General features: G+C 40.0%; 1 protein-coding gene and 1 pseudogene across 1 annotated transcript in view; one reads left to right on the top strand and one right to left on the bottom strand.

Moving 5' to 3' along the window:
* The window catches only part of LOC131900825 (zinc finger protein 260-like), a 35464-nt gene extending 10568 nt beyond the window's left edge, over positions 1-24896 (top strand). The window contains exons 2-4 of the mRNA XM_059252156.1: positions 21643-21769; positions 21973-22033; positions 22550-24896. Coding sequence (XP_059108139.1) covers positions 21643-21769; positions 21973-22033; positions 22550-24794 — 2433 coding nt within the window. The 3' untranslated portion in view covers positions 24795-24896. The remainder of the gene's footprint in view (positions 1-21642; positions 21770-21972; positions 22034-22549) is intronic.
* The window catches only part of LOC131900449 (excitatory amino acid transporter 4-like), a 419569-nt pseudogene that overhangs the window by 329277 nt on the left and 64042 nt on the right, over positions 1-26250 (bottom strand).

The raw sequence follows: 26250 nt of genomic DNA, 5'->3' as shown, positions 1-26250 counted from the left end.
TGTATCGTCTGAGCCAGATGCCTTCAAACCATTCTGGATGTTGGATCATCTGGGCTATGGTGTCATCGGAGACCTTTCAGGGGGTCTTGGCTGGTCAAACCTGATGTATCTTAATCTTGAACAAATCCATAGCCTCTGGCTTTCTGTGGGAACAAAAGCAGAGTCTCCTTTCCAAAGTAACATATCCTTACATTCAAATTTTGAAGTCAAGGTATCTCTAAAATATACATTTTGCCGTAACTCAACAGCTTTTACAATCAAATGTTTTTCTGCAGTTAAAAATCCCAAAGACAACACAATCCAGATTCTCTGTGTAATATCCATTTTTACGTGGCTTATTTTTTATACTACCTTTACTGTCTCTTTAATGACTTTATTTTTTAAAACTATGTATTTGTTTCTATAACTCTATATATCACCTTTTTTTGTCTCTTTCAAGCCTACGTATCTTTTACACACATTGTAAACTATTACGTCTGAATCTGTCTTATTGTGAATCTATTGCCTTAAACTGCAGCAGCTGTGGCTGCTGGCTCCGCCCACCTCAGCTTCCCAACATGGCTACGTTTACCGCCAGCTCTGGGAGCTATCATGGGTCTATGCTTTTATCCAAGCAGCGTGTAGCCCAAAAACCTCTTTTTTTGTTTTGTACCTGCAAAGGCTAAATCCACCATGCAGCTTAATGTGCCACTTGTAGAGGCCTGATTCCCGCCATACTGCAGGTTGAGCACGCACGCCAGGAACCCACCAGTAGCTGAAACCAGCAGCTCATTTGAGAGAGACAATTAGGAAGCTGTTTTTAGCTCCGTTTTAGAATCTTTTTTCTCAGTTTTTAGGTGGAAACTCTTGCCACCACGTTGGACGCCATTTGTAGCTAGAGTTTTCCTGCCTGGCCCACAGTCAGGACAAATCTCTATCACCTGCCAGTTCCACAGCCTCAGACCCAACCAAGTAAACACAGAGACTTATATTGGTTTCAAACTGTATGGCCGTGGCAGGCTTCTTGCTAACTGTTCTTATAGCTTAAATTAATACATTTCCTTTAATCTATACCTTGCCACATGGCTCATGGCTTACCGGCATCTTCACAAGCTGTTTCTCATCATGGCGGCTGGCAGTGTCTCTCTGACTCAGCCTTCCACTTCCCAGCTTTATTCTCCTCCTTGCCCCGCCTATACTTCCTGCCTAGCCAACGGCCAATCAGTGTTTTATTGATTAATTAGCAACACATTTGCCATACCTCCCACAGCATATAGCTGGATCTTGGGGGAGATTGATTCCCAATTTTCTAAGAAAGTGACATATTGATTTCCAAAGTGGTTGTACAAGCTTGCATTCCCACCAGCAGTGGAGGAGAGTTCCCCTAGCTCCACATCTTCTCCAGCATAAGGTGTCTTCAGTGTTTTTGATCTTAGCCATTCTGACAGGTGTAAGGTGGTATCTCAGAGTCATTTTGATTTGCATTTCCCTGATAATTAGGGATGTTGAGCAATTCCTTAAATGTCTTTCAGCCATTTGAGTTTCCTCTGTTGAGAATTCTCTGTTTAGTTCTATAGCCCATTTCTTAATTAGACTGTTGGGCATTTTGATGCCTAATTTCTTGAGTTCCTTATATATTGTGGATATCAGTCCTCTGTCAGATGTGGGGTTGGTGAAGACCTTTTCCCATTTTGTAGCCTGTGGCCTTGCCTTGTTGACCGTATCCTTTGCTCTACAAAAGCTTCTCAGTTTCAAGAGGTCCCATTGATTGATTGTTTCTCTCAGTGTCTGAGCTACTGGTGTTATATTTAGGAAGTGATCTCCTATGCCAATGTGTTCAAGACTACTTCCTACTTTCTCTTCTAGCAGGTTCAGAGTAGCTGGATTTATTTTGAGGTCTTTGATCCACTTGGACTTAAGTTTTGTGCACGGTGATAGATATGGATCTATTTTCCGCCTTGTTCACGTTGATATCCAGTTATGCCAGCACCATTTGTTGAAGATGCTTTCTTTTTTTCCATTGTACACTATTGGCTTCTTTGTCAAAAATTATATGTTCATAGGTGTTATTCTAATGGGTTTGCCTTTATAATCACTTGGCCTTTCTCTTTAGCTGCTCTTAATATTCTTTCTTTATTCTGTACATTTAGTTGTTAATTGTTATGTGGCGAGTGGACTTTTTTGGGGGGGGGGTCTAGTCTGTTTGGTGTTCTATAGGCTTCTTGTATCTTCATAGGCATTTCCTTCTTTAAGTTCGGAAAGTTTTCTTCTATGATCTTGTTGAATATATTTTCTGTGCCTTTGAGTTGGTATTCTTCTCCTTCTTCTATCCCTATTATTCATAGGTTTGGTCTTTTCATGGTGTCCCAAATTTCTTGGACATTTTGGGTCATGACTTTGTTGGCTTTAGTGTTTTCTTTGACTGATGAATCTATTTCTTCTACCGTATCTTCAATGCCAGAGATCCTCTCTTCATCTCTTTCATTCTGTTGGTTATACTTGCATCTGAAGTTCCTGATCATTTACTCAGATTTTCTATTTCCAGCATTCCCTCTGTTTGTGTCTTCTTCATTTTTTCTATTTCCCTTTTCAGGTCTTGGACTGTTTCCTTCATCTGTTTCATTGCTTTTTCATGATTTTCTTTCAGGGCTTTATTGTTTTCTTCCAAGGCTCTATTGTTTTCTTCTATTTTATTTGTCCTTTCCTCTAGTTTTTTTATAGCATTCTTCCCATTTTTTTTGTCTTTTCCTCTATATAAACCTCTACCTTCTTCATGATGTTATTCATAAGGCTGTTTTCTTCTGCTTCTTCCAATTTTTGATGTTCAGGTCTAGATGTTGGAGGAGGGCTAGGTTCTGGTGATGCTGTATTGCTCTTCATTTTGTTGTATGTACTTCTGCCTTGACGTTTGCCCATCTTCTTGTGGTTCGTTCTTGCTCTTATCAGCACACTTGGTCCAGACAGAGCTGACAGATTCAGGAAGTCTCTCTCTTGTCCAGATGGGAGCTCTCTTGTCCCGATGGGAAGTCCGGGGCAGGATGGGAGCTCTTGTCCAGATGGGAAGTCCAGGGCAGGATGGGACTTCTTGTCCAGATGGGAAGTCTGGGACAGGATGGGCGCTAGTGGCTGGTCTCTAAGTCTCAGGAAGTGGCTGGTGACTTGGGCGGATGGGCATGGGGGCAGGGCGTGGAGATTGCAGGGTCTGCTGGGGGTCTTGGAGAAGGGGAGCCTTCCCGGTAGGTGTGGGGGTAAAAGGGAACCTGCCTGGTGGCCAGAACCTGGGCCCAAGTTGGGCAGGTCTTCCCCAGAGTGGTTGGTGCCCAGGGTAGGGGTCTAGGCTGAGCCCAGGCACTCACCTCTTGTCCAGTGGTTTGTGTTTTCTTTATTGCTTTAATTTCAACTTTCAAGCTTGAACCAATTCCTTTACCTCTTTAATTGATTTTCTTGGCTTTGTTTAAGGGATTTTTTTATTTCTTTCAAGTTTTTTGTTTTCCTTGTATCTTTAAGAGAATTTCTCATTTCCTCTTTAAGAGACTCTATCATATTCTTAAAGTTATTTTTAAGGCCATTTTCTTGTGCTTCAGTTTTGTTGGAAGGTTCAGGTCTTGCTGTTGTACGATTAGTGGGTTATGGAGGTGCCATATTGCCCTTTATCTGTTGTTGAATGTATTGTTAAACTGGCATTTACTCCTCTGTTCTTGCAACTGGTGTGGGTTATGCCTGTGCTTATGAGTCTTGCAGTTGAGGGCTGGTCAGTTGGAGGATGACCAGGTGTGTGGGTTTGGGTGGTGGAGTCAGTCTTGGGGGAACAGAAACCAGTGGGTTGTGGTGATGGTGGTACAACCTGGAGCAGGTTTCTCATCTGCTTACTGGCTGGTTGGGACAGCACCAGAGCATTGGAGTTCCACCAGATTTGGGTGCAGGGCCCAGCTGCTTTGCTGATGCTGAGATGGGAGGAGGAGGGGCATGGGATGTGCCCTGGGGTTTAGGGTCTGGTTGATGGGGCAGTTCAGCTGGGAGACCAGTCACTCACCTGCTCTTCCAACTGGAATGGGATGTGCCTAGCCTATGTAATCTGCTGGGCTGTTGGGGACGGCTGGCCATGGGAGGATGACCAAGTGCATGGGTTTGGGTGGCGGAATGGATCTTGGAGGAACAGAATCTAACCTGCTTGGTGGCTGCTGGGGACTGCCTCATGCTTCTTTTTAACATGGTCTAGGGCTTTCTCTGTATGTTTTATTTCAATTTCTGTTAACCTTTGTTTTTTTGTGCATACCTGCATGATTGTATATGCTTGCCACCTTTCCTCTCACATCAGAAGAAGGATCAGATCTGTTGGAGCTGTAGGCTTGTGATACAACCATTCTGGGTGTTGGGAACCAGGCTCAGGTCCTCTGTGAGAGTAGCACAGTCTTGACAACTCAGCCTTCTCTGCAGGCACTGCAGGTTTCTGAAGCTAATGAACCAGTACTCTTGGAAGATGATTTTACTTTACTTTACTTTTGTTTGTTTGTTTTTGTTTTTGTTTTTTTGAGATAGCATTTCTCTGTAGTTTTGGAGCCTGTCCTGGATCTTGCTCTGTAGACTTGGCTGGCCTTGAACTCACCGAGATCCACCTGTCTCTGCCTCCAAGGACTGTGATTAAAGGTGTGTATCTCTGTAGCTTGAGTTTTCCTGCCTGGCCCACAGTCAGGACAAATCTCTTTCACCTGCCAGTCCCACAGCCGCTCAGACCCGACCAAGTAAACACAAAGACTTATATTGGTTACAAACTGTATGGCCGTGGCAGGCTTCTTGCTAACTGTTCTTACAGCTTAAATTAATCCATTTCTATTAATCTATACCTTGCCACATGGCTTGTGGCTTACCGGCATCTTCACATGCTGTTTGTCATCATGGCGGCTGGCAGTGTCTCTCTGACTCAGCCTTCCACTTCCCAGCTTTATTCTCCTCCTTGTCCCGCCTACACTTCCTGCCTAGCTAATGGCCAATCAGTGTTTTATTTATTGACTAATTAGCAACACATTTGCCATACAGAACATCCCACAGCACTTCCCCCCCCCCTTTTTTTTTCAAAAAGGAAGGTTTTAACCTTAACAAAGTAAAGTTACATATAATTTGGGAATTTGGGCGTAGCTTCTCTTACTACTTCCTGCTGGAGGGGGCGCTGTATTTTATGGGGACACAAAGAAAATTTTAGGATCATGGAGTAGTCCGTAAGGCTGTATCGTCTGAGCCAGTCGCCTTGAAACGGTTCTGGATGTTGGATCATCTGGGCCATGGTGTCATCAGAGACCTTTCAGGGGGTCTTGGCTGGTCAAACCTGATGTATCTTAATCTGGAACAAATCCATAGCCTCTGGCTTTCTGTGGGAACAAAAGCAGAGACTCTTTTCCAAAGCAACATATCCTCATATCCAAATTTTGAAGTCAGGGTACCTTTAAAATATACATTTTGGCATAACTCAACAGCTTTTACAATCAAATGTTTTTCTGCAGTTAAAAATCCCAAAGACAACACAATCCAGATTCTCTGTGTAATATTCATCTTCACGTGGCTTATTTTTTATATTAATTTTACTGTCTCTTTAAAGACTTTATTTTTTAAAACTATGTATTTGTTTCTATAACTGTATATATCACCTTTTTTGTCTCTTTCAAGCGTATGCATATTTTACACACATTGTAAACTATTACATCTGAATCTGTCTTATTGTGAATCTATTGCCTTAAACTGCAGCAGCTGTGGCTGCTGGCTCCACCCACCTCAGCTTCCCAACATGGCTACGTTTACCACCAGCTCTGGGAGCTATCGTGGGTCTATGCTTTTATCCAAGCAGCGTGTAGCCCAGAAACCTCTTTTTTTGTTTTGTATTAGCAAAGGCTAAATCCACCATGCAGCTTAATGTGCCACTTGCAGAGGCCTCATTCCCGCCATAAGGCAGGTCGAGCGCGCACTTTAGGAACCCACCAGTAGCTCAAACCGGCAGCTGCCGCTCATTTGAGAGAGACAATTAGGAACTGTTTTTAGCTCCGTTTTAGAATCTTTTTTTTTTTCTTTTCAGTTTTTAGGTGGAAACTCTTGCCCCTCCTTGGGCACCATTTGTAGCTTGAGTTTTCCTGCCTGGCCCACAGTCAGGACAAATCTCTTTCACCTGCCAGTCCCACAGCCGCTCAGACCCGACCAAGTAAACACAAAGACTTATATTGGTTACAAACTGCATGGCCGTGGCAGGCTTCTTGCTAACTCTTCTTACAGCTTAAATTAATCCATTTCTATTAATCTATACCTTGCCACATGGCTTGTGGCTTACCGGCATCTTCCCATGCTGTTTGTCATCATGGCGGCTGGCAGTGTCTCTCTGACTCAGCCTTCCACTTCCCAGCTTTATTCTCCTCCTTGTCCCGCCTACACTTCCTGCCTAGCCAATGGCCAATCAGTGTTTTATTTATTGACTAATTAGCAACGCATTTGCCATACAGAACATCCCACAGCATATCTCCACCGCCCGGCTTAACTTTAGGTCCCCCCATACACACACAACCCCAGAGCTGAGGACAGAACCCAGGGCCTTATGCTTGTTAAGCAAGCACTCTACCACTGAGCTAAATCCCCAACCCTGTAACTTTATGTTTTTAATGACATAAACCTGGCAGTCAAATGGCACCCCTTCAGGGCTACTTGATACCCTCAATTGAGCAAGAGTCACTATAGAATTCTTGACCATAGTCCTCATGGCTATCTTCATGTATACAAGTAAGATGCTACAAAGAAACATAAACTTAATGTTTGAATGACCAAATACTGTGTGTGCTGGAATGTGAGATACTTTACCCCAGCAAAATCACTAGGAAAGGGAAAGCCATCTTCAGCCACTGATCGCCTTCTGCATTCTAGTCTTTTTAACAGTTGTGTGCAATTGTGAACAGTTGTGACAATGGTACCACTTGCAACTCTGTCCCATCCATGAGCTGTCAGTAATTGTCCAGGCATTATATAATCACCATTGTCATGTGACTCCACCTTCCATTTTCCACATGCAGGTAGAAATGAGTAGCCATTTTTAGTCTGGATCCAAATAGCTCTAGTTCTTTTATTCCTCTTAAGATGATGTGCAAGGCTTCTTCAATGCTGTCCCACATTGTAGAGCTTTAAATAAATTGGTTGGTGCAAAATTAGGTATTAGGCATTTTGATTTTGATGAAATACCACTGGAAGTACCAAGAGCAGCTCATGAGGCTGATAAAGAATTTGCAAATGAATTCCTTTTTCCTGTCATGCCCTAGCTTGCCTAGTTTGTAAAGGTAGCATTTTCATAGGTTCTCATAAGTTCTCATCAGGAAATGGAGGTAATTTAAGATTACGTAGATTATAGAATTCCTCCCACATACTTCAAGGTTATCTTCACGCAAAAGTGGCTAAGTATTTAAAGGAGGTTTCAGTAAGGGAGTGGAAGGAACTGTCTCCAGGGAGGTTGTCAGTAGTGCTGTTATTCCTTTAACTAATGCCATTACTTTTTTAGTTGTAATAATACAGTTGGCATATCCTGTTTGTTGATCATGAGGCTCTGCACTTATAAAAATGAAATGATTTAGAGGGGGAAATTGTAGGAGAAATTGCAGGTCTGTCCTGGTAGTTAGCCTACTTCATACACTGTGCCTCTAAGTAACAAGCATGGCCCATGATACTCCTGAATATTCCCTGAAGTCACAACGTTGAATTATAAAATTGCATGGGTAGCCAATAGCTAGCCTGATAACATATCTGTGCTCACCATGTCTTTTTTTTTTTTTTTTTTTTTCGAGACAGGGTTTCTCTGTGTAGCTTTGCGCCTTTCCTGGGACTCACTTGGTAGCCCAGGCTGGCCTCGAACTCACAGAGATCCGCCTGGCTCTGCCTCCCGAGTGCTGGGATTAAAGGCATGCGCCACCACCGCCCGGCTTTCACCATGTCTCTTTTATATGGCTCTTCTACATAGAAACCCAGGTGGGTTGTATGAGCATTCATGTTTCAATCGAATGTAATGTGCTATCCAATCAGAGTAGATAGGCTTCCACTATATAACTAGTTGCTTACATGCAGTAAAGTAGATGCTGTTCCCTGAGACCATCTCTGGAGGAGTTCTTCCCCCTGTCCTTTACTGACCCACAGGCTTTGTGGTCTTTTGGGGGGACAGCAAGGTAATGATTGTAACAGCAACTTGGTGCCCAGCGTGGTTGGTTGACTAACTCACCCACATTATGATCCACTGCACAAAGGCACATATGCACTATAAAGAAATGTCATTAAATATTTGGGCAACAATCAAGCCTAAAAGTTATTCTCAGTGCTGTTTTTTCTTCCTGGAAGGGTCTTACTAACTCATGCTCACGTGCCTGGAACTTACTATGTAGAGCAGGCTTGCCTGTGTCTCCCTGGTGCTAATATTAAAAGTGCATGTCACTGTACCCAGCCTCATTTTTTGTTATTTAAATATCACTACCTGCAGAATATAGCTTGGTAGACATGAAAATGGAAGATGACCCTTAGCTATTTACTGAACTTGAGGCCAACCTGAACTTTTTGAGAATATTTCCACCCCAAACAAAACAAGCTGTGTGTGGTGGGGCACAGTGTAATATCAGGACTCAGGTGGCAGAGGCAGAAGGAGGGAAGCAAATTTTTGTTAGAGTTTGCATACACATCCAGACTAGTTAGGACTACATGAGGAGACTTTGTCCCTGACAGCAAAACCACAGAAGATGTTATAACCTATGAAAGTAGAATACCTACAAGTGATTAAGGTGCTTGCTTCTGAGCCTGAGTTCAATCCCCAGGACCCACCTGATGGAAAAAAATGACTCTGACAAGTTATTCTCTGACTTCCACATGTGTGCAACCCTTAAGTCACCATGCATGGAAGAAGGGTTTTGGGGATGTAGGTCAGGGGTAGAATACCTGACCAAGCATGTGAAAGCTCTGGATGCCATCCTAGCTCCTTAGAAAAACATCTTGCTTGAGACAGAATTCTGCTTTGCTGTCCCTGATCTCCTGCACCTCCCTGTGCAGCCCATGCTAGTCTTGATGCTGAGATAACAGGCATGTGTCACCTAGTCAGCTTGATATATTGTTTAAAAGTCTCCTGAAGAGTTAGGGTAAAGACTTCCTAATCAAACAGAAGTACTAACAGCAGAATGTATTTACATTCCTCTTGTCCCAGGAGTTCAATCCAGCAGGACTTAGGCTCTGGCAGCTCCTTTCTGTTCTCCCCAACTTGACAGGTCACTCATCTGTGTTCCCATTTAATCCAATTAATGTAAATCATCAGAGTGCTTGATAGTTTTATGTCAACTTGATACAAGCTAGAGTCATCTGAGAGGAGGGAGCCTCAATTTAGGGAATACTTCCATAAGATCTAGATGCAGGCAAGCCTGTAGGGCATTTCCTTTATTAGTAATTGATTGGGAAGTGCCCAGCCCATTGTGGATGAGGCCCCCCATGGGCTGGTGGTCCTGGGTTCTATATGAAAGCAAGCTGAACAAGCCATGGTGAGCAGGTTAGTAAGCAGCACCTTCTATGGCCTCTGCATCAGCTCCTGCTTCCAGGTTCTTGGGCTGCTTGAGTTCCTGTCATGCCTTCCCTCAAAGCATGAGGAGCAGGAGCCCATGTGAGGAAAAATGCTTGTTTTTGATCTCACCATGCCATGAGCACAACTCTCCTGATCTTATTGTCTCCATGGAAGGCAGACTTTCTATCTCATAGAGCCCTAGTTTTTCTGGGGGCTTCTTGTAGTTCTGTTCTTCCCACTTAACATGCAGTGGTAGGATCCTACTGGAGTTAATTTTGCCAAGATCTTAAAATCTGTGTTATTAATACATTTGCATATAAATGACACAGTGTTCCAGTCACCTGTGTTAGTAAGGCCATACTGGGTATCCTGGTCTCACTTGTCAACAGCGACTGTATTTCAGTTGTGTTCTTAGTCTGTTTGCTCTAAAGTTCTGTTATGTCTTTATTATTTCCCAGACAGTATAGTCTTCATGGTAGTTGTACTTGAAGTTTTGAAGTCAGATGATATCTTTAATGTGCTGTATATTTGATCTTGATCATTTTTACATTCATAATGTCCTTTTGCCATCAGTTTAATGTTGTTGATAACATATATTATTAGACTTTATATTCAACTTCTGTTTACTCTATAAATTCTGTGTTTTCATAACGTACTATTGACATAATAAGCAAGAGGGCAGCAAACCACAGGGATACTTTGTTGGCAAGGATAGCCCAGCTCCCTGCTATGATGCTTCCGTCCTCCATAAGACACAAGGCCTGGTTGGACCCACACTTCTCAAGGTTTAAATGTGCCCTGTTGTGCCTGTTGTTTAATAGAACATTTTAATTAGGTTAGCATGAATATAGGAGGAGATGGTACCTATAGCTTAGACATGTAGACTCCATACAACAAAGTAATAGAGGAAAGAATTCTGTGGCCGCAAGTTGAATCCATCCATGGGTCTTACCACAAATTGTAACAATGGAAGCCAAGCATTGTCTTCCAGGTATTTTACCTTCTTTGTTTGTTAAGGTGTGTCACTGTAGCTGTGCTTTGAGGTTTCAAATGCTGAAGCAAGGTTTCATTCTGGTTGCCTGTCTATATCAGGATATTGGTCTCAGCCCCATGCTTGCCTACCTTGATGCTGCCATTCATGATGATAATGGACTAATCCTCTGTCTGTGTAATCAAGTCCCAACATAAAAAGCCTTGCATTATAACTGTCACTTTGGTCATTGTGTTTCCTCACAGCAACAGAGCAGTAATTATGATAGATGTTTTGTGGAGTATTTTGGCATATTGTCGCCATACCCTGTGAAAACAAGTACAGCTAAATTAAAGAGTTGTAGACTATCTTAATTTACATGTCTGAGTGAAGGAGAGCATCACTTGCCTCTATGACTCTAGTCCTGTATTATTTTCAATACCCATAATACAAGAGGCCCAGGTGTACTTGTGGCATCTTGTGACCAAAGTCAGGGGATGGCTGCAAAGCCCTTTCAGCAAAACAGTCACTGCTTTCCATAAGGATTTTTGAAGGTCAAAGTCCTTCTGAGAACTGGTTGTTCATTCAAATATTACCCCAAATACAGTGACTCTGCTAAATTCCTACATTTCCCCCTTTGGTTTAAGCTAATCTAATTATGCAGCTGTGCTGTGAAGATAGTCTCATGTACATAAGTCAGAATATATTTGAAAAGTGTTAAAATTATTATAGCAAAAACAAGTATAACAATTACCCGAATACAAAACTTATCAAAATGATTCATAGGGTTAAATGAAGGTATGGTATCTGCAAGGCATTCCATGACATCCATTCTAGACACGTCAGGTAGCTTAACTGAAAAAGTTTCTTTAATTTCTTGTTATAAATCATAAATCATTGGAGAAACATTAGGGTGACTCAACAATGGCATTTTAACCTTATCCCAATCATACTTGTTTTCATTAAACTTTAATACAGTAGGTGAAATACAATTAATTTTTAACATTACCAACACATTTTAACTGAATCTGTTCCCTTTAAGTCTCTAACTGATCTCCTAAAAGTAACACAGCTTGCATCATGTCTGCTTTTTCGCTAACACTGTCACCATCTATTTAATTCTGCTGAGCCCAAAGTTTTGTAGAAATCTGATGCCAGTCGCTAACAAATTCAGCAATTTAAGTTTCTTTATGAAGGACTACTCAGGCTGTTGCAACAGTAGCAGTCAATGAAATAATTCCCATTGATGAGTTTTGGATCCATGGTTATTGGATATCCTTAGCCGCTAAGGTAATGTCTTATCAAGTCAGTTTAATAAATCCAGGTTTAATGAACAGAGCAAAGCAGCTCCCTGGTGACTCTCAGGTGAGCAGGAGAGGAATCACATGGCCGATCCAAAAGAAGGGAGCCTAAATACACTGTAGGTGCAGGGTGATGACTTTTCCTCTACAAGCTGTATTTTTGCCCAAGTATAATGCTGGGATTGGGCCACAGGCAGCTTCAGGGGAGGAGCCTCCAGCTGCCAAGAATGCAGAACTGGGCTTTTTGGTGGTTTTTCTGAAAGGATGGTGTTTGGATAGCCAGGAATGGAGGTTCCAGCCAAACATCCCAATCTTTTTGGGTACATGGGTGCTGGTTTAAATCTGGCTACTTTCTCTTAGCATGCGACAGTGTGGGGAGAGGGAATAGGCAGTCAGTTGGCTCATGCTCAGTGGGAGGTATGGGTGAAGAAGCATCTGATTAACTACCATCTAACCTAAAGAATCCATTCTGGGAGGAAGAGGATAAAGCAAGTTGATAGGAGGGGAAAAAAATAGATTATTACCACTGACCCTGTGAACAGGGCTTGCTGTGGGAAGAGTGAAGACTGCCAGAAAGAATGCAATGGAGATGGGCCCTGGTCATAGTGATGAAGTTCTTCAGACAGTTTATAGAGTGACTCAATATTAGTTTCCACTAGGCCAGATTCCTTGATACAGTAGCAGCACTCTTTCCCTAGGAACATGCAGGTGTCTTGTCTTGGCAAAGCAGGAAATCCATTCCTCAGTGTCCTGCTTCTCCACAGTCTGGACAGGGTCTTGGCAGCAGTTGAAGTGAAAGGCAGTTTTTTTCTGTTCTGTGACTTGATTTGCTACATTTAATGCATGCTCTAGGCCAGATGGGACACAGGAAAACTTCTGACTACAGAGAATCAATAATTATATTTAGACTTATTAAAGTCTAATAAATCCATTAGAATGTGTGGTGGTATTGTGTTCCCCAAAATATTGTGTACCTTTATAAACTTATCTGGGGTCAGAGAACAGAAAAGCCACAAGATACTTAGGCTAGAAAATGTTAGCACACGCCCTTAATCCTAGCATTCCAGAGACAGAAATCCCTCTGGATCTCTGTGAGTTCAAGGCCTCATTGGAAATAGCCAGGCATGGTGACTCACACCATTAATCCCAGAAAGCAGCCTTTAATTCCAGGGAGTGGTGGTAGAAAGAAGAAAGGTTTATAAGGCGTGAGGACCAGAAACTGGAAGCATTTGGCCTGGTTAAGCATTTTGGCTGGTTAAGCATTCAGGCTTTTAGCAGCAGTTCAGCTGAGAGCCATTGGGATATGAGGACACAGAGGCTTCCAGTCTGAGGAGACAAGACCAGCTTGGAAGTTGGCCAGGTGAGGTTAGCTGTGGCTTGTTCTGGTACTCTGACCTTCCAGCATTTACCCCAATAACTGGCCCTGGGTTTGATTTTATTAATAAGACTCTCTAAGATTTTTGCTACAAGAATGGCATGCAGCCGGCGGTGGTGGCACACGCCTTTAATCCCAGCACTCGGGAGGCAGAGACAGGCGGATCTCTGTGAGTTCGAGGCCAGCCTGGGCTACCAAGTGAGTTCCAGGAAAGGCGCAAAGCTACACAGAGAAACCCTGTCTTGAAAAACCAAAAAAAAAAAAAAAAAAGAATGGCATGGAACTCTGATTTTTTAACTGAAGCATATGGACTTTGAATTACTTTACTGATGTTTCCTGCTTTATAACCAGCCATTTCTAATTTACTTGTGTCAACATAGAATGTAAGAGCTGCAGAAATAGGCACTCGACTCACCATGCTGGGAAAAACCCATTCAGTTATTTTTATGAACCGAAGTCTTTTACTTTTAGGGTATTTATTGTTAATTTCTCCTAAATAATTACTACAGGATATTTACCAGTTATCATTAATTACTTATATTGCATAATTTCATCATGAGTTTAAGGTACTACAATCTCAGCTGGATCCATTCCTTACAGTTGATGAAGTCTTGTTCTTTTTATAATTAATTCAGAAATCTTTTCTCTGTAGGTTTTTTACTTTTTACTCTGTTATGAGCTAAAAATGCCCATTCTAAAACATTATTTTCCCTTTGCATAATAAGCCCAGTAGGAGAAGGGGTAGAAAGTAAAATTACCAAAACTCTGTATATTTTGTTTTACGTTGGTCAGCTCCTTTTCTGTCTCAACTGTTAAATGCCTTGGACTGTTTAAATCTGAGTCACCTTGCAAAATTTAAAACAAAGTACTTAATTCTTAAGTAGACAATCCAATGGTAGGCCACAACCAATTAATATTCCCAATGATTTCCGAAAATCATTAAGTTTGTGTAATTGCTCTCTTCTAATCTATACCTTTTGAAGCTGAATTTTTTGTTTACTCATTTAAATCCTAGATACCTAAGAGAATCCCCTGTTTGAATTTTTTAGGAGCAGTTTGCAACCCCCAGTGAGGTAAGATATGTTGTACCTCACCAAACACCTTTTCAAGGATATCAATATCAGAGGTAGCTATTAAGGTATCATACATATAATGATAAATAATAGACTGAGAAAATTGTTTACAAACCACTTCTAGTGGTTGATTTACAAAATATTGACATAGGGATTATTTAACATTCCCTGGGGAAGAATCTTTTAATTAATCACTTAGTGGCTGAGCATTATTATAAGTAGGATCGTAAAAGCAAAATTTTTCTCTGTACTGTTCTTGTAAAGATATAGTAAAGAAGCAATCTTTTAAATCAACAACTACTATAGGCCATGCTTTACATAATGAAGAAGGTAAAGGAATTCAAGGATTTAAAGGAAATACGGGTTGAATTACTCTGTTTAAAGCTCTCAAGTCAGTTAATATTTTCCATTTTCCAGTTTTCTTTTTATTACAAATATAGGAGAATTCCAAGGACTTATACTTTCATCACTGTGTCTAGCATCTAACTGTTCCTGTATTAGTTGCTCAAGTGCCCGCAATTTTTTTTTTAGTAAGGTAATTGAGGAATTCTATCACGGCTTCTATTTGCATAGTCTTTTTTACATAAGCCATCTATAAAAGCAGTAAAAACAATCTCTATAGGATTTTAAGCAACTTTAGTCAATACTTGGAGAGTATTTTTATAAAATTGTAAAAAGGGGATCCTTTTAATAGATTCCAAGTAACATGATAATGCAACTTGTCAGTTATTACCAGTGTGGAACAAACAATTTTTCTGTATTTTATTTAGTGGAAAAACAACTTTTCTAGGCTATCAGTAAGAGATTATATTTTATGAATTTTTAACTTAGTAACCATATTATTTAATAAGCTAACAACATGTTCTGTTTACAGTACTACATTTTTAAATGATTTAATCAAGCATTTCCAGAAAGAAACTTAGTAAGAAGAGCCAAATTATCAGTAATTATAAACAGACAAGAGCATATAATAATATAGTTTAAAATCACGAATTTTGTTTTTAGTTCATTTGTTATGAAAAATAAACATTCATTCAAACACTACTTAGATATTCAAGAGAAGAGAACAACCTCCATACAATGAATGACTAATACCGTTGGAAATTCAAACAGCATTGACTTACTACTTCATCTTTTTTTACTAGAATTTGGGCTTGTTTTCAATTTTGCTTTTTCCCTTGAAGGGACCATTGATGAGTTATATTCATTATTAGAGAAACACAAATCATTTGCCACAAAGGGACCTTTAATATTTTATTATTGCTGCTCTGAGGGGGAAAAAAATCAAACAAACATTTAAACCAAAGTTAAGCAAACAAGAAAATTCTAAGCACTGGACTTGCTATGTTTGCTCAGGCTGCATCAGTGATGCATACCCAGCCTGTCTCTGAAGGAGGTGATAGGTAAAGTGTAGCTCTCAGTTTCAGAAATCTTTAAATTTTTCTATTGTCAGAAAAAGCCTTTTTTTCTTTTCCTGTTTCTCTTGTGAAGAGGCTTTTTTCTTTTCTTTGTTTTTCCTTTATAGGGACTTTATTCAACATTTTCCCTTCTTCTACCAGGAAAATCCTTTTCTTGATTAAACATTTCTCTTTTTTCCATCCCGAAATTTCCTTTTCATATTTCCTTTTTCCTTTCCTTCACCTTTCTCTATTGTGAAGGTATGTTTTTAAGCTTCGTTTCTATTCTCTTTTTTTGCCTGGAAAGATTCTTCTTCCTTGACTTCTCCTTTGTCCCAGGAGCTAATTTATTGTTGCCACTGCTGAGATGGAAAATTTAAATTCTCTAAGTTCCTGCCCTATGCTGGAGTCTCACCCACTGCTATTGGCATGTGGTACCTCCATTATTGGGGTGTCTGGACCACATTATTGGTCTTTCCAAGCACCACATTGTTGGTCACCAAATATCAGGTATACTGTGTAATGTGGGTCAGTTGAAGAAAGAGACACTCCCAAGAGGAAATTTTAAGGCCTATGTGGCAGCAGGAAGGTCTAGCCTCTTCTGATGGACTGAACCCCAAACTGCTGTGTGGTTGTTTTGCTTTGCCCATGACCTTGGGCCCTACAGTCCAAGTGAGGCTGTGCTTCTTGCCATTGTATGTGCCATCTTTAATTTAAGAGAGGAGATAGAAAGCCTAGAGGTTAAGAGCACTGACTGATGTTCCAGAGGACCCTGGTTTAGGTCCCAGGCCATCAGGTGTCTGATCACACCAGGATAAAAATTTTAAAAAAAGAAAAAGGAAGAGGGAAGCCCATAACCCTCTCTCCTGTCCTTTTGTGAGGTCACATACAATGGCAAGAAACACCACCTCTTTTAGGCTATATAGCCCAAGGTCATGGACCTAGCAAATACCACTACACAGCTGTACAAAGGTGTATTGAAAGTTAGACAAAGTATTTCCTCACACCAGAGTCCTTAATCTTAATCTAGATGTTCTACTAAAGATGAGCATCAAATGGATCCATGACTCTAGTCTTTTTTTATGTATTATGTGCAATACATAATAATACAAGAACCTCAGATGTGCCTGAGGCATCTTGTGATCATAGTGACAGGATGGTTGCAAAGTCCATTCTGCAAAACAATCCGTGCTTTCTATTAGGATTTTTTAAGGTAAAAGTACTTTTAAAAATAGTTGTTCATTCTAATATGTACCACAGATGCAGTGACTCTGCTAAGTTCCTACAACAGTAGAGTAAAGGAGCAACAATCAGGGCAGATATTAATGTAACCTGTGTGTTTGGAAAGGAAAACAGTACTAGGTAGTGTTAGAGGGCAGTCATGGCTAGAACAGAGGCTGTAATTTCAGAGAGGTTAGTGACATTAAAAAGTAGGGAATTTAATGACATTAAAGAGAAGGCACAGGCTCTTCTTTGGAAATATAGAAAAGGTGTTGCAAGGGTACTGTACCACCAAGTAAAGTGTTTCAATAGGAAAGGGAAAGGGAACAAGAGTCCCAGTCCCAGAAAAAAAATTCATACAGAATTAATGCTAATCTGTTCCAGATGGGCAGGGTCAATCCAGAACTAGAACCCCATGTTGACACATCATCCATGTGTCACATTTTCTTAAAAGAGAAAAGATGCACAATTTAAAGGTCATGGATTCTTCTGGTGTACTTTCAGTTCAGCACTGTTGCAGCCAATTATTTGGCAGAGTCAAAGATCCAATGTGGAGACTGTGACAGTTCATTGTAGAAGGTATGAAAATGAAGACTGGTTTGCATTTTGAGACCACTAGGTGTTGAGATGAACAAGCTCTGAGACACCTTTCATGAATAGCTGCTTGCAGGGAGTGGAAGTAACCAAAGGTAGAGATGTGTGAAAATATCAAAGAGAGAGAGCCATCTAATTCTTTTGAAACTGAAGCCCCAGGTGTCTGACTCAGAGCTGCAGGATTTGGTGTTTGCCCAGCAGGGTTTCAGTCTTGCTTTGGCCCAATCTCTCCTCACTTCTTTGAAAAGGGAATGTGTATTCTGTACCTTTGTGTGTTGTGTAGTATCATCCATTGCTGAGATGAGCCAGTGTGACCAAAAGGCAAATTGGGGTGGAAAGGGTTTATTTGGCTTACACTTCAGCATTGCTGTTTATCACTGAAGGAAGTCTGGATAGGAACTTAAAAATGCAGGATCCCAGAGTCACAGAAGCTGAATCAGAGGTAGTGGAGGGAAGGTGTTTACAGGCTTTCTTCACATAGCTTGCTCAGTCCACCTTCTTATAGAACCTAGGACCAGTAGCTCAAGGATAGCACCACCCACCATGGACTGGGCCCTCCTCCATTAATCACTAAAAGGAAAATGCCTTAGAGCTGGATCTCATGGAGGCATTTCCTCAACTGAGGTTCCTTCCTCTGTGATGACTCTAGCCTGGTCAAGCTGATATAAGAAACCAGCTAGTGCACATAGATATAATTTCGTTTTTGATTTTACAAGATAACACATTCTAGAAACTGTCTTCAGTGTCAGATAAACTTTGTACATTCTTTTTTTCTTTTTTTTTTTTTTGGTTTTTCGAGACAGGGTTTCTCTGTGTAGCTTTGCGCCTTTCCTGGAACTCACTTGGTAGTCCAGGCTGGCCTCGAACTCACAGAGATCCGCCTGGCTCTGCCTCCCGAGTGCTGGGATTAAAGGCGTGCGCCACCACCGCCCGGCAACTTTGTACATTCTAACAGTTTGGGGACTGTTACAGAATATAAGGATCTTTGTGGCTAGCCTAAAAGGCATTTTACATTATGGGGTGAATGTGAGCCTATCATGATTTGTTTCAAATAGTAGATTGAATGAAAAATCTCCCATGTACAAAGATGTATTTGAGACTTTGTCTTGTTGTGCCCAGATCGTGACCCCCAGAGAGACCACCAAAGACGAGCATGCTGGAATGCAAAAGCAAGGTTTAATTCTGGATATCCAAAAACAATACAAGCCTAGGCAGGGACTTCATCCAATACATCCAACTCAGTGGAGGCTGTAGGAAGTGCCCGCCTGTCTGCAAACTCAGTTTTTAAAGGGAAAAATCACAAGGTTACATCATTTAGGGGTGCTAGTATGGGTACAATTCTGATTGGCTCGCTTCTAGGGGCTTTTTAGAAATCATGGCTTAATCTTACTTCTAAGGGAGCGGTTACCCTCTACCATTTCTCATTGGCTGCCCTGAGGTGGGGACACTTTTATGGTCAGTTACCCTGGAAACCAAGGTTGGAACATTCTATAGTCTGGCAGTCATTACCTTATGACTACCTCGTGACTCTGTACTTTTACACTTCCTGGTTTCTGGAATCTAGACTGACTTGTTTCAGTAATTATTGGCCTATTCCTAGAGAAATCTTAGGCCTTAGTTTTTGGGTGAAAGCATTTTGGTCTTCTAAGATGGCTCATTTTGGTCTCACAGTCTGAGGTTTCTGTTGTGTCTAGATCATGACCCCCAGAAAGACCACCGAAGATGAGCATGCCAGAATGCAAAAGCAAGGTTTAATTTGGGATATTCAAAAGAGCAATACAAGCCTAGGGAGGGACTTCGTCCAATACATCCAACACAGTGGAGACTGGAGGAAGTGCCCACCTCTCTGCAAGCTCAGTTTTTAAAGGCAAAAGCCACAAGGTTACATCATTTAGGGGTACTAGTACGGGTACAATTCTGATTGGCTCGCTTCTAGGGACTTTCTATAAATCATGGCTTGATCTTATGTCTAAGGGGGTGGTTGCCAGCCACCATTTCTCATTGGCTGCCCTTAGGTGGGTGCATTTTTATGGTCAGTTACCCTGGAAACCAGTGTTGGAACATTTTTTCATCAAACAGTTACCTAGGAAACCAGGGAGAGGACATTCATAGTCCGACAGTCATTTCCTCGTGAATACCTTGTGACTCTTCTACTTTTACACTTCCTGGTTTCTGGAATCTGGACTGACTAGTTTTAGTAACTCATGGCCTATTCCAGTAACTCATGGCCTGTACCTAAAAGGAGAAATCTTAGGCCTTAATTTTAGGGTGAAAGCATTTTGATCTTATTTGTAAGATGGCTCATTTTGGTCTCACAGTTTCTGGTTTCCTTAGGATGCAAATGGTATCTCTAGAATCAGGGGCCTTCCATGTTGGTCTCTGGGGATGGGTTTTGAGTGTTTATACTCCAACCACTCTTATCAATGTTATGCCTAGATCATGGGGAACCCCAAAAAGACCACCTAGGAGACCAAATCACACATGTAAAAGCAAAGAGCCTTTATTCTCTTCAAGCTCTGAGCTTGGTCTCTCTGTCTCCCTTTTATTTTCAGGCTCTAGGACTTGATCTGTCTGTCCTATACATTGATGAGAGCAGAGAGCCCTGAGCCCAGGCAGGGTAGAGTTTCTATCATAAAGGTTGGGGTGAGGGGATTTCCAGGGTTCAGGACCCTAATTTGTTGATAATGTCTATAGGTATCTGTAAAACAAAAATAGGTGTGTACTAGACTCAGGGACATCTGGCCACCTTATCTAATGGTTGGAATGTTTGGGATGTTTGGTACTTCCCCATCCCTGGGTGGATTACTGGGTGGTGACAGCTTATGGCTTTTCCTAGAATCTGGGTGTTGCCTTCCAGAAGTAGTATCTGGGCCTCTAAGCCTGTCATGGTAGCTGTATGGTCAAGCTGTTTGGGGGCCCCTGAGCAGCCCTGTTCATTCTCATGCAGCCACATTTCCAACATAACACACTCCATCCTTAAATAACTTAAGGTAATATAGAAGCAAATGCTTTTCCTTGATAAGACATTTTTCCTGCCCTGATATATTTAGTTTATATTTTTGGCTGATAGCATTAGGTTTTACTATATATGAAGTATTTGATCTTGGTGAGCTTTACCCACTTTTTTAATTTTAAACGTTGGCAGAGTTTTCGTTTTCTTCCAGCAGGATGGCATGCATTCACAACATTAATATAGATCTCCTGAATCATTACATTGCAGATGTGTAACATTCTGCATATCTTTTTGCTGTTTTAATATTTTTTACTTTTGAAATGCATGCCTGAGTCTTTTTCCTGTATATATGCAGGTGTACCATGTTTGCCTGCTGCTCACTGAAGTCAGAGGAGATCCCTGGATAGTCTTGAAATTGAGTTCCAAATATTGGGAGCCATAATTGAGTCCTAGGGACTGATGCAGGTCCTCTGTAAAAGCAAAAGCTGATCTTAACTGTTGATCCATATTTAAATTCTACTGGGAGTTTTGCTTGTTTGTTTTCTTTTGTAGTTTAACACCAGCCTTTCCTTCTCTAATGTTTTTGAGAGTCATTTTGATATGTCTGTCAGTAACTTAGTAAAAATGCATTTTTTCATAGGAATATCATATTAGCTGTATAGTTCAAATGAGGCATTCCAGTTTTCTGAAAGCCAAGTACATTTCTAGAATGTATGTTTAGCTCACTGAGGGAATTTTGAGTGAGCCCCTTGTGCTCAATGTTTTTCTTTGTTTGACATGGTCTCACTATGTACCTTTGACTATCATAGAAATCTCTACATAGACCAGGCTGGCCTGAAAATCAGAGATTCACTTGTCTCTGCCTCCTGAGTTTGAGGATTAAAAGTGTGCACCACCATGCCCATCTTGTCCATCCTTTTTTGATGTCAGTAATTTTGAAACAAGTTTGCTGTTGTTTACTCAATACTATTGCTTTGTTTGAATCTCTTTCTATATATATAGGTCAGCATTTTGCTTGCAATGCCATGTAATATTCATAGGGATCAGAAATGAGAGTCATAATCCTCTTTCTCTAATTCCCTCTAAAATGGTTTGCTGGTTGCATTTGAAATTCTGTGATATGAAATAAATTTATCAAGCACATAATTATGTAAATATAACCCCAGTGAAGTGTACATTTGCAGAGCATTCAGTCTTACCATTTCTGTTTCATATGTGTATGTAATTTTTAGGATACAGTGACCTATGAGGATGTGCAAATGAACTTCACCCATGAAGAGTGGGCTTTGCTGGATCCTTCTCAGAAGAGTCTCTACAGAGATGTGATGCTGGAAATCTGTGATAATCTCACTGCTATAGGTAAGAATGTGAGTTTTCCTTCACTTTTTAACTTACAATTATAAACCTTTCTTAGGAATTTTTGTTCCACTGTGATTTCTACTGTGAAAGAAGAAGAATGTGGTACATAAATTAGGCATGGTTCTAAGGTTCACTGGATATAATAACTCAAATTTTGCATAATTTCCAATAATATATCATTCATTTCTGGTACTATATTTTAGGCTACAAATGGGAGGACCACAATATTGGAGAATGTTGTCAAGGTTCTAGAAGACATGGAAGGTAATTTTTATGTACAAGGTGATACATTTATGCCTCTAAAGGACTTTTAAAGTGCCCTGATATTCAATGAAAACCAACAATATAAATAATTACAGCTTTGTGGTGATTATTAAATTCTTTCAATATCATGTACCTCACTTTCAGATAGCTGATATGTATTTACAAGGTGTTCCTGTAAGAGACAAGACAAAGAAACAATGCCTTAACAAATGTCACCATATCAATCATAACTCCCTGAGATCCATTCAGCTACTGAAAAGGCATTCACATTGATTAGGGGATTAGTGTATGTCCAAAAACGGTCATAAGCAAATTGTCCCTTAGTTAACCTTGTGGTACTCATATACTTGAAGAGAGTTACCATAGTTTAATGTAAGGGGCAGTTTATGAGAGTCAAGAATGTTTTGTCATTGTGGAGAAACCTTAATCCCTGTACTACATCTCTATGTGGAACAAAAAGTTAAACTGTATGAATGCAGTGTGAAAACCTTTTCTTTGTTAATGTTTCTTTAACAGGTATATCATCTGTCACTCTGGATATAAGCCATGTGAGCATAAGGGATCTGGAAAGAAGATAGGTACCTCTCTCTCACCCAGAAAAATCAAAAGATATGCAGTGGTTAGCACTATGAGTAGAGAGTGTGATTGTGAAACAAATATAGAATTAACTGGATTCCCAACTTCACTGGAAATACACCAACATACTTGCAATGGAGAAAAGCCTTATGAGTACACAGAACTTGGAAGTTTTTCTGTCTGTCCTGGTTCATGTTGTACATGTAATGTGACTCCCACTATAGGAAAATGTTATGAATGCAATCAGTGTGGTAAAGCTCTCAGTTCTTCTAGTACTTTTCAAAGAAATGTGAAAACTCATATTGAAAAAGGAACTGATAAATGTGAGCCATGTACTAAAGGTGTGAACCATCACAGGTATGTTGAAACATGCAAAAGAACCCATAAAGAAGAGGAATCTTATGAATATAAACAACATGATAAAACATTTAGATCTGATTGCCCTTTACAGTTACAACAAAGAACACATTTGAAAATTAAACCCTATGAATATAATCGAAGTTTTAAAGCTTTTGCATGTCATAGTTATCTTCAATTACCTAGAACTAATTCTTTAATAAAACAGTATGAAGATAAGCAATGTGGTAAAACTTTTACATATCCCAGTATTATTAAACAACATGAAAGAAGTCATAGTGGTGAGAAATCCTATGAATGTAATCAATGTGGTAAAGAATTTGCACAAAAAAGTCATCTTCTCAATCATGAAAAAAGTCATTATGGAAATAAACACTATGAGTGCAATCAGTGTGGTAAAGCCTTTTCAAGTAAAAGTCATCTTCACAGTCATGAAAGAATTCATAGTAGAGAGAAACCCTATGAATGTAATCAATGTGGTAAAGCATTTGAATGGAAAAGTCTTCTTCACAGACATGAAAGAAGCCATACTGGAGAGAAACCCTATGAATGTAATCAATGTGGAAAAGCCTTTGCAAGTAAAAGTCATCTTCACAGTCATGAAAGAATTCATAGTGGAGAGAAACCCTATGAATGTAATCAATGTGGTAAAGCATTTGCATGGAAAAGTCCTCTTCACAGACATGAAAGAATTCATACTGGAGAGAAACCCTATGAATGTAATCAATGTGGTAAAGCATTTACATATAAAACTGATCTTCACAGTCATGAAAGAATTCATAATGGAGAGAAACCCTATGAATGTAATCAGTGTGGTAAAACATTTCTATATAAAAGTCATCTTTACTATCACAAAAGAAGTCATACTGGAGAGAAACCCTATGAATGTAATCAGTGTAGTAAAACATTTGCATGGAAAAGTGATCTTCACAATCATGAAAGAATTCATACTGGAGAGAAACCTTATGAATGTAATCAATGTGGAAAAGCCTTTACATGTAAAGGTCATCTTCACAGTCATGAAAGAATTCATGTTGGAAAGAAACCTTATGAATGTAATCAATGTGGTAAAGCATTTGCATGGAAAATTTCTTTTCACAGACATGAAAGAAGTCATACTGGTGAGAAATCCTATGAATGTATTCAATGTGGTAAAGAATTTGCACAAAAAAGTCATCTTCTCAATCATGAAAAAAGTCATATTGGAAATAAACCCTGTGAATGCAATCAATGTGGTAAAGTCTTTTCAAGTAAAAGTCATCTTCACAGTCATGAAAGAATTCATAGTAGAGAGAAACCCTATGAATGTAATCAATGTGGTAAAGCATTTGAATGGAAAAGTCTTCTTCACAGACATGAAAGAAGCCATACTGGAGAGAAACCCTATGAATGTAATCAATGTGGAAAAGCCTTTGCAAGTAAAAGTCATCTTCACAGTCATGAAAGAATTCATAATGGAGAGAAACCCTATGAATGTAATCAGTGTGGTAAAGCATTTGCATGGAAAAGTCCTCTTCACAGACATGAAAGAATTCATACTGGAGAGAAACCCTATGAATGTAATCAATGTGGTAAAGCATTTACATATAAAACTGATCTCCACAGTCATGAAAGAATTCATAATGGAGAGAAATCCTATGAATGTAATCAGTGTAGTAAAACATTTGCATGGAAAAGTGATCTTCACAATCATGAAAGAATTCATACTGGAGAGAAACCTTATGAATGTAATCAATGTGGTAAAGCCTTTACACGTGAAAGTCATCTTCACAGTCATGAAAGAAGTCATAATGAAGAGGAACCCTATGAATGCAATCAATCAACGTAGTACAGCATTTACATGGAAAAGTCACCTTCACAGCCATAAAAGAAATCACATTGGAGAGAAACCCTATGAATGTAATCAGTGTGGTAGAGATTTTCATGGAAAGGACTTTTGCATTCATAAAGGAATCATACTGGAGACAAAATCTATGAATGCAATTAACGTTGTAAAGCATTCGCTTATAACAGTCATCTTCACACCTAATGAAAGAATTCATAGTAGAGAAAACCCTATCAGTGTATTCAATGTGATAAAGCTTTTACATAATTTCCCAGTGTTCTTAAACAACATGAAAGAAATCATACTGGAGAGAAGGTCTGTTAATATGTTAGAGCATTTATATATAAAGTCATCTTCACAGGCATGAAAAAATACATCCTAGAGATAAAGCCCTTGAACCTTATAGATCAGGTAAAGCTTTGAACACCAGGCACAGAATCCATCATTTTGGAGATGCCAGTACCATGGGGTGTCCACCAAGACCATCATCAGTGGTACATTGGAACCAGTAAGAGCCTAGAAGTTATGTGTACTGCAGAGCGCAGAGCCAAAGAAGTGACCCAAACCCTTTGGAGAATCCCTGAACATTCTGCATGGATTCCAGTCACTAGAGGTTGAGTTAATTTATACTGTCAGACTTCATTTTTTCATTCTTCAGGTTTTGACTGCCTTGCTTCTTCCTATTGCACAGAGACAGTATTTAATTTAATTTTGATTTTTCCGTGAGCCGTATTTGAAAGGCTTTGAATTTTTAAAAGATATTTTAGATTTTTAGTGAGATTGCATATTTTTAAAAAGAAACTTTAATGTGTATGAATTTGTAAAGATTGTTGGGCTTTTGTTAAAGCTATTTATGTTTTTAATGCAGTATCTTGTGAATGAATAAGAAAAGAAAGGTTGGGGCTTAATAGTGCCATGTTTGTGTGTCAAGTTGAAAAGTGGTCAATTGCACTGGCTAGTCCTATGTCAACTTCACAATCAGCTAGTTATCAAAGAAAGGAAACTCAGTTGAGAAAACTCCATAAGATCTGGCTCTAAGGCATTTTCTTAATTAATGATTGATTGGGGAGGTGTCCTGTGTTCTATAAGAAAGCAGGCTGAGCAAGCCATGGGGGACAATCCAGTTAAGAGGTACACTGCACGGCCTCTGCATCAGCTCCAAGTTCCTGCCCCATTTAGGTTTCTGTCCTGATTTCCTTCAGTGATAAACAGCAATATGGAAGTTTAGGCCAAATAAACCCTTTCCTCCCCATTATGCTTTTTGGCCATGGTGTTTCATTGCCAAAATTCTAACTAAGACATCTTGTCTCAATAATCGAAAATTAGCGTTGTGGACAGATGGCACAGAAATTAAACACACTGGTTGTTTTTCCAGAGGACACAGTTTCAATTCTCAGCACCAATAGGGAAGTTCACAACTGTCTGTATGTACTCTTCTAGGGAACACAACACCCTCACA

This window comes from Peromyscus eremicus, unplaced genomic scaffold, assembly GCF_949786415.1.
Source record: "Peromyscus eremicus unplaced genomic scaffold, PerEre_H2_v1 PerEre#2#chr22_unloc_1, whole genome shotgun sequence".
Classification (NCBI taxonomy): Eukaryota; Metazoa; Chordata; class Mammalia; order Rodentia; family Cricetidae; genus Peromyscus; species Peromyscus eremicus.
This window is presented reverse-complemented; position numbering and strand designations above follow the sequence as displayed.